We start from the raw sequence: 17,286 nt of genomic DNA on the forward strand, positions 1-17,286 counted from the left end.
AGCCAAATTTTCTCCAGTTCCATCCATTTAGTAAACGCAGGTCTAGCCGTCCACCGTGGTATGGACCGCAGGTGAGTAGACAAGTAGTAGACATACATATTAGGCATAGCCATAGCAGTAAGATATGAAATGTCCAGAATATAAGCTTAAGAATGGTGCTAAGACCTTCTTATATGGAAAGGTGGTGACAATATTACTTTACGTTTAGGGAAATAAATGAAAATGATAAAATTTGGAGGACTGTTGGTAATTGTACATTTTATAGCTTTATTTCTGGGAAATATTTTGCTAATAAAAACACTAGAACAATTGGGCCATTAAATAAATAAAAAAATGGCAAAGCCAGCAAATAACCACTAATTCATCAGGTATATCTATTACTATCTATTGTTACATCTGTATGCTGGTTCTTCCTCTGCATTGCAGAGGTCTCCAAAAGTAGACACTGCATTCCGGGTGTAGTCTCATTAGAGCTCTATATAGCATTATCCCAATGTCACTCTTCCTCCTGGTTATACCTCTAGCTATACAGCCCAGCATTTAATTAGCTTTCTGTACTGCCTGGTTGCACTGGTGAATTTAATTTTGTCAGAAATCACTACCCTTAAAGCGTAACTGTCATGTTTTTTTTTATTGCAGAAATCAGTAGTATAAGTGATTTTAAGAAACTCTGTAATAGGTTTCATCAGCCAAAAAAGCCTTCTTCTGTACTCAAGAAGCAATCTCCCAGCCTCCCCCCCTGACTTCTTATCTGTGCATTATCAGGCAAACACGTCTTCATTACAGAGAAGCCAGTGAAGACGGGCTCTGCTCTCTCCATTGTAAGCCTATGAAGGGGGGAGGGGCCGAGGGAGATGAAGGAGCAGGAAGAGGTGACATGAAGGTCAGCTGTTTGTAGACTGTCTGAGCACCTACAACGCTAAATTCAGGTGTCAGAAAGGTCAGTGCTTATCTATGAACTTACTGAGAGAAGATTGCAGGGTGTTGTGCTTTGCAGAAATCCTCCATGCTCAGTCACTCCTAACAGCCCCTCCCCTCTCCATAGCCACATAATGGACACAGAAATGCTGCTGCTTATGATGTGAGGGGGGAGGCTGGGAGATTGCTTTTTCAGTCCAGAAAAAAACTCTTTTAGTACATAAAACCTATTACAGAGTTTCTTAAAATTGCTTGAACTGTTGATATTTAATGTTTTCAGAAAAATGACCCTGAAATGACAGTTACACTTTAAATCCTTCTCTTCTGAAGTCTGTGCAAACACCCAAAAGCTGACATAATACTAGGATAGAGGATTCCTTCTGCCTAAGTGGATTGTTTTATGTGTGGAAAAATTAACAAACATGATATACTGTATATAGCAATATCTATGCAGGGTCCAGATACTGACTCACCCCATTGTACATTCTTCTGGGCATATCCAAGACCTACAGCATATCCCCAAGCAGTGGTTTGTCTCCAGTTTTATGGACAGAGTGTAACATAGCAATTGACCCAGGGCAGAATCCTAAAATAGGGACAGTATGATATTCTCTGTCTTTGATATGAAACACCAATACACCAATACTCTGCTCTCCATCTAGGCTTGATGGCCTTCTGCCATTGTGCCAGTCCACATACATCATAGTGATGTGTAATATTCAAGGATTTTTGCACATTTTACAGATTGCTTAAAAAGGAATGTAACAGGAAGCCTGCATTTTCTTGGACACAATTTTATGTCATATTGTATAAGTCATATTTTGAAATCTTTTTCACAGAGTTATCTCCTCAGACACACATAAAATACTGATTTGATAGTCTGAAGCAGACACAGTCTTTATCAGGCCAGATATTTTTGTTGATTTCTCACTGTTATGACCCAGTTCAGTGACCTCTGACTTTAATGAATTGTCCTTTTAATCTTTAATGGTTGACGTTTCCATGGTAAACTTACAGAGCGGTTCAGTCAATAAATTCTGAAACATATCCGTTTCAGTTCATCTAAAAGGCCATGTTAACCAGAGATATTGTAAAGTAAAAAAGCAGCTACTTTATTTTACTTTACAGCATATACTTTTTATTTCAAACTCTAAAGTAAAATAGTAAAGTAAAGCAAATAATATTGTCATCATTAATAAGTAAATGTACTATAGCTTAATAAAACCTCATCTGTAACTGTTACAAAGTAATATTAATACAAAAATTGTAGCATATACAGTACATCATCGGCTCAGTGCTAGTGGTGCTATCCATTTCTCATACTGACACCCAGATCTCCTTCGGTTTGTATATATGCAAATATTTAGTTTGATGCCCTTGAGGCAGAACCAGCGCCCCTCAACGGACCAACATCTCCTCTCCTCCGTGATGTGTCAGGCCAGGGACAGACTTCATTTTGAAGGAGAGGAGAAACTGGGGGCGCTGCACCCATCTACAATGCACCAAAGTAGGCATTTGCCTATATACAAACCAGAGGAGATCTCAGGAACTGGGCAGTAATATGGACAGTGCCGCTAGAATCTGCATGGTGGTGCCAATCCAACGGTATGCAAATCTTTATTCAGGCTAAGGGGTGACCTGCAACTCTGTTCATTCTCTATAGAGCCAATGGAGAGAGAAGAGTACAGCACTAAAGTCTACTAAGTCTAAATCGGAAAACCCCTTTAATCTTCTGGTACATTCACTTTAAGTTATGATAGTTCTTATAACAGATAGGACCTGTCCCTCTGCCAAGAAGTGAAAGGTTCCTGCAGCAATAGATCTTTTCAGGAGTACCATGTGACCCCCTGCCTTACAGTACAATTTGCAAATTAGGATGCATTCTGCTCTACTTTTAACTTAAAGGGGTACTTCAGTAGAAAAAAATCAAAACAACTGGTGTCAGAAAATTATAGATATGTAAATTACTTCTATTTGAAAATCTCAAGCTTTCTAGTACTTCTCAGCTGCTGTATGTCCTGCAGGAAGTGGTGTATTCTTTCCAATCTGACACATTGTTCTCTTTTGCCAACTCTGTCTGTGACAGAAACTGTTCAAAACCGGAGAGGTTTTCTATGGTAAATGGCAAAACACAACAAACGCTGAGCTCAAAGGACTCAATGGAGTTTCTGTTCAAGGATCTCCATTGATACATTGTGACACTAGGGCAGATTTAATCATAATCCCCGCCCCCCTCCCCCCCCGCAAAAAAAAGGTACAAAGTTGCTTTTTTATTTTTTATTTATTTATTTTTACCGGTTGCACCTCACAAATAATATCTTTGGGGTTCCGTTATTCATTATATGGTGGATCTAATTGAGCCATTACAAAGTACACTCGTCTTTTAAAAATTAAGCCCATATCTGGCCCGGTACATGGAAATTAAAAGTAAAATAGCTGTAGCTCTTAAAAGGTGGGGAGGAAAAAGCAACAATTGTCATTTAGCCCATTGTGAGCTGTGTCATAAGGGGTTTAAGTGTCACTGTTGTTATAACTTTAAAAATCTAAATAAACAGTAGATGTGATATAATACAAGTTTGTAATATACATTCATCACTTTTTTGTAGTTATCCTGCTGTAAAGCAAAGCTGAACTTATCTGAAATCCAGGTTCAGTCTCCTGTAGGCAGATTTTTAGTCTTGTGCTGGTTAAAATAAAGAGACTAAACACAGGAAGTCCCGGTCATCTGCACACTCACAGAGAAGGCAGCCATTTGATTGACGGAGGCATTGAGTCGTGACTCTCTGTACTGGCCGTGACTTCCTGGGATTTGTTCTCATTTTTTCAACCAGCATAAGACTAAAAAACTGCTTTCAGGAGGCTGGATCTGGATACAAATAAGTATAGTAAGTCTATAGCTTTGTTTTAAACCAACTCTGTACCCACAATCTGACCCCCCCCCCCCCCCAACCGCTTGTACCTGCGGATAGCTTTTTTCAATCCAAGATCTGTCCTGCAGTCCGTTTGGCAGGTCATGCAGTTATTGTGCTAAAAAACTACTTTTAATCTGGCAGCCCGGTGCCCTACGCGAGTATCTGTGCCCTAACTTTGCACCACCCCTCCGTTCCTCCTCCCCACCCCCTCCTCATCATTAGGAATGCTACTGGAACATTTTCTCCATGCTGAACATTTGCACAGGTGCTTAACGATCCAGCCCATGTGCTGTGCTGACACAGCTGACGAATATGAGGCAATCTGCCTGGAGCATTCCTAATTATGAGGAGGGCGGGGAGGAGGTTGTGCCAGCCTAATGCATACTCAATCTAGGCCACTCCAGTAGGGCACGGGGCTGCCAGTTTAAACATTTTTTTTTTAGCACAATAACTGCATCATCTGCCAAATGGACCGCAGGACAGATCTTGGATTAAAAGCAGCTATCTGAAGGTACAAGCGGTTTGGGGGGTCAGATTGTGGGTACAGAGTCGCTTTAAAGCATAATAACAAAAAAAAAAGTAATGAAAATTGTAAACCTGCTTTATTTCATGATATAATAATAAAAATACCTCTCTTCCCACAGCAAACTTTTTGTCTTCACCAACTAAACCTTCCTCATGCCTGGGTCTCACTATTTGTGACTTAAGTTCCCTTGTAAAATGTAAAATATTGCTCAGTCTTTATATGTGCCTTTAATCTATAATGGCATTTAAATACGCACAAGAGTGCATCCCCAGCTGTGTCTTACTAGCAGTGTCCAAAGGAACATTCCATTGATGTTTTTCTCTGTTAAAAACTCACATGGGGGTGGAGTGCTTCCCCGTAGACATCTATAGAAGCAGTATTATGGCTCTGTACAAGTTTTGCTTAAAGTTATAACTTTCAAAATCCAAATCAACAGTAGATGTGAAATAAAGCAAGTTTGCAATATACATTGATTATTTTGTTGTTGTTGTTGTTGTTGTTATTATGCTTTAAAACAAAGCTCAACTTACCAGAAATCCAGGTCCATTCTCCAGAAGGCAGATTTTATGACTTAACAGACTTAAAAAAACAGACTTAACACAGGAATTCCGTCCAGTACAGAGTGTCACGGCTCAATGTGTCCATCAGTCACCTGACTGCCTTCTCTCTGAGTGCCCAGATAGCCTGGGATACACAGGACTTCCTGTTTTCTGACTGTTTCCTGAGTTTTTTTGAGGAAAAAAAAGAGTCAGAAAACAGGAAGTGATGTGTTTTCCATCAAAACTTAAAAAAAAAAGAAAAAAGAATGAATGTAAATGACAAACTTGCTTTATATAACATCTACTGTTGATTTAGGTTTTGAAAGTTGTAACAACAGTGACACTTTAAGGCCTAAAACTTAGTGTAAGTTAACAAAGTAAAATTGGGGGGAAAAAACTATGTAGAAAGATCATCCCCTATTGTCATTGCTACAAATGCCATTATAATAATAGCAATTAGTCAGCCCAGAAGAGAATGCACATATTTGCGCTTTCTTTATATCCATATAACCTTTTTTATTTAACCTGCCTCCATAACATCTATAATGGGCCTTGTACATCAATATTGTAAAGTGAACCCTGACAAAGGCTCTCACAAAGGTTGCACGTTTTTTCCTCTTTCACAGGGCCATAGCAGTAAATAAAAACCCTGATTTGTTATACACATTTGAGCATTAGAAATGCAATGAACTCTTCACAGCAAGAGGGCAAGTGGACACATTTTAAGCAGCATATCTTCTAACTGGCATTTTAGCTGTCATATTTTATTGAGAATTCACAGGAGCAGTAAATACAGGAACAGCTTAGTAAATCCATCAGTGCTATCAGTCCATAATACAAGGATGAAATTATCATTAGTTTCATTGTCACTTTTAGCACTGTAAAATCCACCGGCCACTTGTGACGCTTTAAAAATTGACATGGAGTCAGCAGGTGGAACTTTTAGCTCTTAAAAAGCCATATACTACACTGGAAAGACCTTGTTTTGTACATTTTGTGAGACTCAGATGATAAACAGAAGATTAAAACTATTTCTCTACCCGCACTTATAGTTATTTCTGTCTTGTCTCTATAGATGGTACACAATGTTCCATAAGCTGAGAACTGCAGCAAACAGAAGCATAAATGTTTGTGGATCTCTTTATGTCTTACATATTTAGAATATTGTATGAAGTTGTCTGTGAGCATTTACTGTCAACTGATTCATTAGAAGTAACTTTATTGCATCCGCTGTTATTCTATCAATTGGAATGGACTTTTTCATTTATTTGAAGTATAGATCAATTTTACCATTTGAGTCTATTTGTAGACTCAATGTCCTCTTCAGTCTGCTACAGAAATATTATTTCACTACATGAACCATGAAAAATATAAAGAAAATGAGACAGGAAACTTTTTCCTTCTATACGTCTTTTTAAAGTCAGCCTTTTTTTCCTGATGCTATAGTCACACAAGCTCCCAGCATGTAATCATCGTGTAATATTTAAAGGGGATCTGTCACTTCTCGGACATGAACCAAGCAGCTGACAGTGGTATATAGCTAGCTGTACAATAAGACAGTGGTCTTTCTTTAAGTTTTCTATGAAGTGTCAAAGAGGCATTAGTCTGCTGCTCAGGTGCAGTTTTATGGCACACCTTCTCACTCCTTCCTGTATTAATGTGCAGGGCTTGGCCTGACACTGAGTCCCTTGCCCATATCTAGTGCCTGTGCACTTAATACAAAGGGCACATCACATGTACCGAGCGCCTAAGTATGCGTGTGAAGCTTTTGCTCAGTTCAAGTCTGAGAGCTGACAGATTACCTTATAAATGTTTTTTTGGCCCTCTTGCATATTTTTGGCATATCAACAGGATTAGGGATGGTCCCAACCGGCCGAGGTTCGGGTTTGTACGAACCTGAACTCTCGGCAATGATTCCAGCTGTCTTCCACCTCTGTGGAGAGGGTGGATACAGCTGGAGGACCGCCTGTAAAACTGGGATACAGCCATAGCCATAGGCTGTATCCCAGTTTTCCAGGCGGTCCTCCGGCTGTATCCACTCTCTCCACGGAGGTAAAAGACAGCGGGAATCATTGCCAAAAGTTCAGGTTCGTACGAAACGGAACCTTGGCAGGTTCGGACCATCCCTAAGCAGGATATCCCATAAATGTGTTTCTGGTTTGGACCCCGTTTCATGTGGTAGTGCTTCCCCGTATCTGACATTGATGATATCCTGAAAAAACTCATTTAAGACTAACTTAATAGCTAACTATTAAAACACATTGTTTATCCAGCATGATAAACTTAAGGGGCCGAGATGGTTTGTGTAAATATTCTGACGTTCCCAGAAGTACACAGCATTTACAAACTGTGGTTCTATGTCATCAGCCATTATTACAGCCTGTTTCCTATAGGCATCCATACGCTTGAATAGTTTAGGGGACATTTATCAAGCTGTCTAATAGCAAGGGCCCGATCACACACAGTAAAATCGGCAGAATTCCAGAGAGCTCCGCCGTGGAATCACATCTGCCATCTGAATGAGATAGCCCGCGCGCCTCACTACTCTTTGCTGAAAGAACTTACATGTCAAGCGCACGAGTTGTCCCATTGAAACAGAAGGCAGGCAGGTGGAATACCGCTGAATTTGCTCAGTGGGAACATACTCTAAGGGGAAGATTTATCAAAGGGTGTAAAATTTTGACTGGTGCAAACTGCCCACAGCAACCAATCACAGCTCAGCTTCCAGCTCTGGTGAAAGGAAAGAGGAGCTGTAATTGGTTGCTGTGGCCAGTTTGTCCCAGTCTAAATTTTACACCCTTTGATAAATCTCCCCCTAAGAGTTTCATTGTTGCTCATAGCAAGTAATTATAACTCAGTATTTATTTTACCAGTGCAAAGTGAGAAATGAAAGCTGACTTCTGATTGGTTAATATGGGCAACAATAAGAACATTTCCCCTTTGTGCTCAAATTTTGCACATAAATACTTGCTCTTTGCGAAGGTTTTTGTAAAATTGCTGACCGTGCCAGACGTATACAACACTTGCTTACCATTTTCCTCTGTTAGCAGCCATTATCAAAGCCTGTCTGGCATTGGAACGCCTGGATCCCTTGACCTCATATTTAGCATACAGATCCATTGTGTGCCCGGGAAGGTTTTTACTAGTGATGAGTGAACTTACAGAACGTTTGACAAGTTCACTTAGCAATAGTCTTGATGTTACTAAATGTAAATGTCAAGTATGGATCTTCTTTTTATCCACCTTGTTCCCCAAGTGACTATCCCTCTCCAAATTCTAGCAACAAGGACATGACACCAGGCAAAAAGACGGTATAACCTACTCTCTCAGCTGAGTTAGGAGTGCACACTCATGCTTTATTTAGTTTCACATGAAATATATATTCTTTCAATACAGGCGGGGTTTCAAGTCACAAGACACATACATATTACATTCTGATAGGTCAATCCATAGATGGTCAGCAGTTTCCTGTCCTGCGCAGTCAAGCTGGTACAACGTGTTGTTTACACAAGTTTGTTTATATAACAATGTCTCTCTTGCGTCTGTATTGTGGCTGTGTTTTAGGTTTAAGGTGCTGTGCTCCTAGGCCTGCTGCGAGAACTCATTTCTTTCTTCCAGCAGTTACAAGGCTGAAGCAATTTTAAGGATTACAATGTTTTTATTCAAAGTAACATTACCTTTATGGTCACCTTCACATAAATAGTTGTTCTCTGTTATCAGCTGTTATTACAGGATTGTATCCAGAGGCTCTGTACCCTGTTTTTCTCACTATCACCTAGAAATTTAGTAACAAGACATAAAGGCTGTTCAGAAGTGCCTGGGCCACAGCTTTTTGGCATCATAAAACAGCAAGACTTATGCAAAACTGTCAACATTTTAGTAATAAATTTCAGGTGACAGGTTCACTTTTAGTTTGATGAATTTTTGCACTATACACTGAAGGAAGTAGATCTGTTCTTTTGCAATATTAATCCAGTTTTACAGGAATGTTATATGGGCTGACAGTAGGTTAAATAGCCTGTATTATCCCAGTGTAAAAGCAGGCACAGTGAGCTGTTGTGTATAGATATTAAATTGCTCATTTCTTTTTTAAAGGGGCCTTGCAAAAATAAGATCCAAAGTCTAAATGGGTGCTAGGGGTAGCAGAATCATATATCTTTACACTGGAGATAATTGGTGTCTTATGGATGGGCATGCAATCATACTATGTCACTCTGCTTCCTCCACTGAGCCTGTGCTTGTTCCTCTACAGCAAGAAAAATAACGTGTATGGCACCTCTCTACGACTGGACCTCTCTTCCTATGCTTACAAGGATGGGGGATCTGGGGGGGAGGGGGTACAGATTTGCATAATGCATTATTATCAAACTGTGCACTCACTGGATATCAGTCACAAATTAATACATCAATTTTCTAAAATTAACAGAATGGTGGCTATCCACTTTAAAGGGGTAGTTCAGCAAAAAAAAATAAAAAATAAAAATCTTTCAAATCAACTGGTGCCAGAGATTTGTAGTTTACTCCTATTAAAAAATCTCAGGGATCCCAGTACTTATCAGCTGCTGTATGTCCTGCAGGAAGTGGTGTATTCTTTCCATTCTGGAGAGCAGGAGAGGCTTTCTTTGGGGATTTACTACTCCTCTTGACAGTTCTTGTAATGGACAGAAGTGGCATCAGAGAGTATTGTGTCAGACTGGAAAGAATACACCACTTCCTGCAGGACATAGAGTAGCTGATAAGTAAAGAGAGACTTAAACAGGACCTGTCACCCCCCATGCCGGGGCGACAGGCTCCCGACCCCCCGCTAGAGCCCCCTATACTTACCTGATCGTGTCGGGTCCCACTTCTTGAGCCGGTTCTGTGACGGAGATTTCAGCACCCGAAGCCCGGCACGCGCGCTCCTGAGATGAGTCCGATGCCCATAGAGAATGAATGGTGAGTCCGACGCTCAATTCATTCTCTATGAGCGGCTGTATGATCTTTCTGGCCGCAAAGCTCTGATGCGGGCGCATCAGCGCGCGTCCGCATCAGAGCTTCCCATAGCACACAGTGAAGCGAGCGGCCGGAGCCTGTGTGAACTGACAGGGTTTGCTACGGCCGCAATTCATTGAATTGCAGCCGCAGAAAACTGACATGTCAGTTATTTGCGGCCCCGCATGGTATCCCGGCCGGAGCGTGTACTATGTGTATATGCCCCGGCCGGGATCCCATTGAAAATAAGGCATTGTTCCACCCCACAAAAAGTACGGCCGTTGTTGCCGATGGCAACAATGGCCGTACTTTTACGGAGTGGGAACATAGCCTTAAGCTATCATTTGATGATAAATAAGGCGTGAGGTTAATCATTGCAAGTGGCTGGAATAAATCTGGACATATTTCTCGTAAGTATGATTGCATGTTACCTGTTCAGATAAGAGTTGAATCAGATAAGAAATCATCTAAAATAAATCATATTATTAGATACATTTTAGTAAGAAACATATTGCTAGGTCACTTACAAAAATGGTTAGTTTCAGTAAAATATTAGCATGGTGTCTTATCACCTGTTAATGTAGTTACTAATAATGTTCATGCATTCTTTTTGTAGAAAACACAACAGCAACAACAAAATCAGAAGACAGTCATTATGCACGGACAGATTATGCCGGTAAGTGTATTCTACTTACATTCCATGGGAAGATTTATCAGACATGGTGTAAAGTGAAACTGGCTCAGTTGCCCCTAGCAACCAATCAGATTCCACCTTTCATTTTGCAAGAAATCTGTGAGGAATGAAAAGTGGAATCTGATTGGTTGCTAGGGCAACTGAGCCAGTTTCACTTTACACCATGTTTGATAAATCCCCCCCCCCCTATCTTTTTATATAACAGTGTTTATATATACAAGTTATGCACATTACCACTTCCTTCTTTCCAAGTGCTTAGCTTAGCCCATGAAAGGCAACCCCATCACATGGCTTTGTGGGTATATAAGGTGTTTGATGGGCTGTCTGCACTTATTGCTGTCCTAGGGCGATTAATGGTCATGTTTTCTGCTTTATCAAACGGATGGATGTTGACGTTTTAGGCGAGAAATATCAGTGAACAAACACTGTGCAACCATTGCTGGAAGAGGACAGGCTGCTGGTGGCAGTGTTATGTTTGCCTGGAATTCTCTGGGGCCGCTCATGAATGGGAAAGGTACTTTGATCTCTTTTGGATATGAATCCATCCTTACAGATCACATATACCCATACATGTCGATTGGGATCTAGCAAAAGAATGTAACATGTCACTGATAGAAATGTCTGACATTGATTAGAGGAGCATGACCAAATATTCCAAGTACTACACTGGTCTCCTTATTCGCTGGTTACTCTGCATAATAGCTGCCGATCATAATCATGTGACCTAACTGTATATTTTGTGAATTATGCAAATGGCATTAGTGAATAGGGATATGACATTCCGTATTAAAAAAAAAAAAAAAAAACATCAAAATATGTTCGAGCACAACATGTTCAAATGGTTTATGTCTGAATTTCTGGTACCTGACGCGAGCAAATGTTAGAAATAGAAGGATTAATGGCAATGTTAAAATCTTTTTTTTTTTTCTTTTTTTAGTTTTTCAAAGGGTCATCTAGTGTAAGATGCATGCGTTGGTTTGCAGATCATAAAAGGTTGTGTGTTTTATGGGGGAGCAATCACGGATAATGACAGCTGGCTTGCGGCAGCGTACTATAAAATCACAGTGTTGATTATAAGAGCATATTCAGAGAGCGCTTGTTGTTTTCTTGTTAGAGAACATCAATAATTTCTCTGCCATAATGATAGACTGCTGACCTCACACAGCTGCAGAAGGTAACCGGATGATGAATTGTATTACAGGTGGGAGCCTACATTTGCATTATGTACTTTATTTTGATAAATAAATGATTCTTCATAGCATTACAAGTAAAGGAGATTGCAGCATGAGAGTAAATGACAGCAGCTAAAAGTCATTGTTTGACAGTATAAGAGAGGTCTTGACATGATAGCACTTCATTGTATCTACTGTAGCTGAAGAGTAGCCTGAAGTAATGGTGACATTTCCAGCTTCATATCCCATATTTATGAATATAGGGTTACCTGCAGCCTTCACCTCCACAGTAACATATCCTAGTGTAATTTGTGTTGATTTACTTGTATCTTCATACATTGTGGATATACTGGTGCATGAGTTGGTGCAGGTTTGTTGTGCATATGTTACTTAAAACAGTATCAAATTAAATGTTATAAAAACAGAAACAGACATGGCCCCTTATCCACATGCTAAACAAAGATCCTCTGCTTTTCAGCACAATTAAATCTAACATCAGGAGTTAGTATACATTTCAGATTAAAGTATATAAGGGAATTTGTGAACGCCCCTAACCGTAAAGTTCAGGCAAAATTAACTCATCTTCTTTTCACAGGATAGGGGACAAGTGAGAGATCATGGAGGGTCCGACCTCTGTATCCCCCGGCGATCTCCATATCGGGCCCCAGCTTCTTTGTTATGAATACAGCCATGGGTACGATATGTGACCACAGCTCTATTCATTCCTATGGAGCCACCAGAAAGATCCAAGTAAGTTCTTTCTGGATCACTCGGCTGTTTCTGGCGGCACCATAGGAATGAATAGAGCCGCGGGTCTCAGGTCGTACCCACTATTGTAATCATAAAAAGCCAGGGTCCCGATATGGAGACTGCGGGGGTACGGAGGTCAGACCCTCCGTGATCCTTCACTTGCTACCTGTGCCATTGCCACAACACCAAAACCTGTATAAAGGGACCTAGTGGTCCAGTAACACTAATTCTGCCATCCCTAGACTTCTGGCTTTGGTTTGCATCCCGCCACAGACATTGCAGCTATAATGGCCTCTGTACAACACCACACCTATCTGGACAGATGAATAAGCTCATATGCTGCCAGGACTGAGGGGAGCTAGGTTACAATGTAAAGATATTTTAAACTGTGCATGTTAAAGGCTATTGACATTTTTAAACACTTTTTTTAATTATTATTTTTTACCTATTATGGTGGGAAAACAAACAACGCATTTCTACAGCTTTTACAACATGTTGTATAGGATCAAATGTCTTATTTGCAGAAGCCATGCCATCTCTGAGCACAGCTGCAATACAAAAATGTCTTTTTATCGCCTGTGTCTGGGGCGCTGCATGATAAATGCCCTACTTTAGAGTTCAATATAAAAAGTCTTCCTACAGAGGAACCCTTAGAGCTTCATGCATAGTATTTACACATTGCATTGAATAATAACATTGAATAATAAAATAATTTATATTAAGCATCAAGGGTTCCTCTATTGGAAGCCATAGGAGTTAACCATTTAATTGGAGCTCTAGTAGTACAAGTACAAGTACAAACTAGTATAAAGGCTTCACAGACTTATAACGGAGTTGAATCAAACGGTGAGTAGGCTATATCTAGAGATTGGTGGGGCTCATAGTACTCAGATTCTGACTAATCTAAATTTTGTAAATGGCTATGTGACTTTTTTTTCTTAAATCGCATTAACACTATAATGGTAATGAAATTCCAAAAAAAAAAAAAACAGTTTTATTCCCTGATGCGCTCTTCATTTCTGGTCCGTTTGCTGAATATTTAAAGACTAAAGCTAATGTTCTTCTCATGTTTTATTTAATTCTACAAGTTTATCAGTACTAGTTTTGAGTCTCTAGCAGCTCTGAAGCACCTCTGAGAAACTGCTATTTTATGAATTCTTGGTGCATTTTTAAGGAAAACTAACAGCTCCTATATCCATGTAGCACACGGGGAGCTGAGAATCAAGATAATATTTTTTTTTACCTTGATCCTCAGCTCAGTTTTCAGGAATTTCTGAATTCCGAATCACAGCGAATCGGGGATTAAATTTGATTCTCAAATTCGCTAAACATGGTGGCCGCAATGGAATTTTTAAACAATTTACATTTTCCAATTTTGACACTGTCACTGCAACAGCTGTTGAAAAAAAACTCTACTCTGTAATAGTCCCACTATTGTAGCTACTATCATTTGCCTGTTTTAATGACATTCGTTTGTATTCGATTCGCAGATATTCCCGAGTTCATGAAAATATTTGTGAACTTCTCAAAACAAATTCCTGAGTGATTCACTTATCTCTAATTTTTAGATATGTAAGGTAGTTTGGTGTATTGGCGGTGGCTCAGTCCCAAAGATCATTTATTTATGTGGAACAGAAGTCACAAGACACCTAGAATACACCTACAAAACTACAAAAGAAGCATGAGTGGCAGAAGCTTTAAACCTTAGCCTTTATTATGTTTATCAGTATCTCCATACTGTATATGTCTTGTATAGCTTTTTTCTGTGATAATCTATTGGTCCCTTCTTTAAACTAAAGTATATCTAAGATAATATAGCAATAAATTCTGTTTTGATCATCATGCAACCTGCATTATGGAGAAAAACATAGTTAAATATTCCAACCACAGCAAATGTCTGGGAGGCAGAGGTGTGTCTGGGTAGGTGCCAGCCTTTTTTAGCTACGATTGACAGTTCTAGCATCTCACCAAGAGACAGAGAAACCAGTAAGGGGTTAGATATTTTAATTTAAAAAGAAGTCCTGATCTCCCAAATTTATTGAAACCTATTGTGTGTTAATATTGTATTTCTTCAAAAAGATCTAAGATAATAATTGCATTCTTGGGCATGTAAGCTATTAAACATAATATTTTCATAAAAACTAGGAGTAATTAATTAAATCAGCCTGTGTGTGTAAAAAATTCATTTTTGGTCTTTATTTAGCCAATCCTAAAAACTTTAGATTTTTCCATGAAATGTATTACTTGTATATATTAATCATATAAAGCTGCCTAGTCTATATGATCTGTTAGATTTTTCAAATCATTACATAATGTTCTTGAATATAACTCCATTGTCTTTTTCTATATAGTAGCAAGTCTATATTGAATCAATTTTCAAGCTGGAAATTATGAATATGCACTAAAATAAGTGATGCCATAATACATCAAAAGCCAATAGGAGTGAAGATTTTAGTAAGTTTATACAATTCCTTCCCTTCTTGCTCCTTGGATCCCCTGCAGCTTCAATAGCTGTGGCAATAAGAAATGACACTGTCCAGTAAACAGCATGTTGTACTCCGCACAACGTTTTGTTGATAGGCGGTATCAGAACCCATTGCAGCAGTTCTCAGATATAAAGGGGAGCCCTGGGGAGAAGATTAGATGTCACCTGCTATTATATGTTAGCTAAATCTTATAGATAAAGGCTGAATAAAGATAAGAAATTGCCCCCTCTAAAATCCACCCATGGTTAAAGAAAAAGAAGTGTTAACTGAGAGGTTGGCTGAATTGATTGAGATGAGAACTAGATGGACTAGAACTTCAAATTGTTCTCTGAACAGAAAGCTTCAGCCCATTTTGTTCGTAATAAGATCTCTTTCCAGGTCAGCACACTTGAGTCTTGTACTTTATTGTACAGGACATCATGAAAGTTCCATATATTTAGGAGTTACATAAGAAACGTAAAATAAATGATGAGTTTCTTTGAAGCTGTAACCTATAATCTTTTGTCATTCAGCGCTTTAGTGAACAGTGTATTAACATAGCAGAATAGCAGCCTTGTAATCGAATAGTACATCTTCTTTTCTGTGCATTAGTGTTGGCATCAAATGTAATGTCTTTTTTTAATTGATGCAGTGCTGTTAAGTTGATATACAGTACTTAAGCTGTGTTATCCTTGGCTGATTGATTTTATTGAGGCTAAGAAAATGGAAGAAATGACAGGAGTGCATCATGACTCTATGACAATCATTAGGCAGCAGGCAGAAAGTGCTGAATTTCATTCCAGTAAAAAATAAACCATGAAGCCTTTTTTTTTCTTTTCCCCAAATTGATAGGTTCCAGTGCCAACAAGTGCAAGGACTATAGACTAGGAGGCAGCCATGGTGTTATTAGCAGCAGAACAACAACTGAAAGTAGAGCTATATCCATATTTGTTGCCATGTTAAAGGGGTATTACATCCAAAATCTTTTTCACAATATTAAATAGCCCACCCATAGCTGCATATATTGGTCAAAGCAAGTAATTGCATTTTTTGAGTCATTTTGTTTTTTTTTCTACAGACTCTGTGGAAGCAAAAAATGAGGTAAACAGAGTTAACTTCATCTTGCTCCTTCCTCCTGGCCCCCACCTTCTGAGACATAGATCACGTGTCCTCCATCTTTTCAATGGGCTGGGTTAGTGATTATGACCCTGCCCACTGAAGAGATGGAGGACAGGTTACCCACTGAGATCACTCTTCTTGTCAGTGAGCCGTTCCCTTACAATAGTGTATACCACCTATTTGAGACGTGGGAGACTTGATCCAGGGTGCTCCATCCCCTGTATCTCTGTTATCTGTGCTCCCCCTCCTTACCACTAACATGTATCCTGCAGGGACATGCAGTGGAGGATGCATAGTCAATAGGCCAAGGAGGAGGAGATGAAGCGTTATGAAAGGGAGGAGGGGAGCACAATCTGAAGGAGGGGGTGCAAAGCATGCTGGGAGCTGTAGTTTCCCGGCTGGTGCCATTTTGAAATATACTGTGTAAATTAATCTGAAAAACTTCCATCTTCCTAGAAAAGGGGGAAAGCTTTCAAATTGCTCATGGAGGGCCAGTGAATAAAATAGGAGGGCTTTGGAAAAAAAAAAAAATATATATTTTAAATAGCCTGGGTAGAATACCCCTTTACTAAAAATAAAGGTTCAGTTATACAGTAAGATATTGCCTAAATTTCTATGCCACATGTTTGGGCTAATATTCTCGTATACATCAAAAGAGCATATGCATAAGTCCGTCCTGCTTGCTGTCAAACGGTGTCCATGACTGAGGCCAGTTATGTTCCTTACCAATAGGACATATACTTGGGGCCATTCCTGGCAGCAATTGATTTTAATTTAAAGGGAACCTAACACCAGCAGTTTTGATATGTAACTTCTGACGCCAAAGCCTATTATACTGTATAAAATATATTAGAATGCAAAGATACTATTCTTATATCGTATTGGTGTGTAAAATGTTTCTCCAATTACACTTTCAGGCTTGATACCCCTGCTGTTCTGTTCGGTTCTACTATACACATATAATGTTCTAGTCATTTTTGACCGGGCCTATTAAAGTCTGGATTTTTAACTAATTTAAATGTTTTATTTGAATTTCTTTTGCATTATTATACTGTGTGTAAACATCAAGAATGTTATTAAAAAAAACAACCGTTGGCCACCGATTAGTTTTGCGTTTACAGATGTAAGTGCCTATGGGTTGATCTAGAGTATCAACTGCCCCTTTTGTGGCATTGTAATGTAAAATCCCGTCTGGCTTTCTGTCGTCTCGGTTGCGGATT

At 39.3% G+C, this 17,286-nt stretch overlaps 1 protein-coding gene across 1 annotated transcript in view; it reads left to right on the forward strand.

The window, feature by feature from the left end:
* TMEFF2 (transmembrane protein with EGF like and two follistatin like domains 2) overlaps positions 1-17,286 on the forward strand; it is a 481,080-nt gene that overhangs the window by 367,321 nt on the left and 96,473 nt on the right. The window contains exon 7 of the mRNA XM_069985346.1: positions 10,483-10,542. Coding sequence (XP_069841447.1) covers positions 10,483-10,542 — 60 coding nt within the window. The remainder of the gene's footprint in view (positions 1-10,482; positions 10,543-17,286) is intronic.

Source organism: Dendropsophus ebraccatus, chromosome 9 (genome assembly GCF_027789765.1).
Source record: "Dendropsophus ebraccatus isolate aDenEbr1 chromosome 9, aDenEbr1.pat, whole genome shotgun sequence".
NCBI classification, from domain to species: domain Eukaryota; kingdom Metazoa; phylum Chordata; class Amphibia; order Anura; family Hylidae; genus Dendropsophus; species Dendropsophus ebraccatus.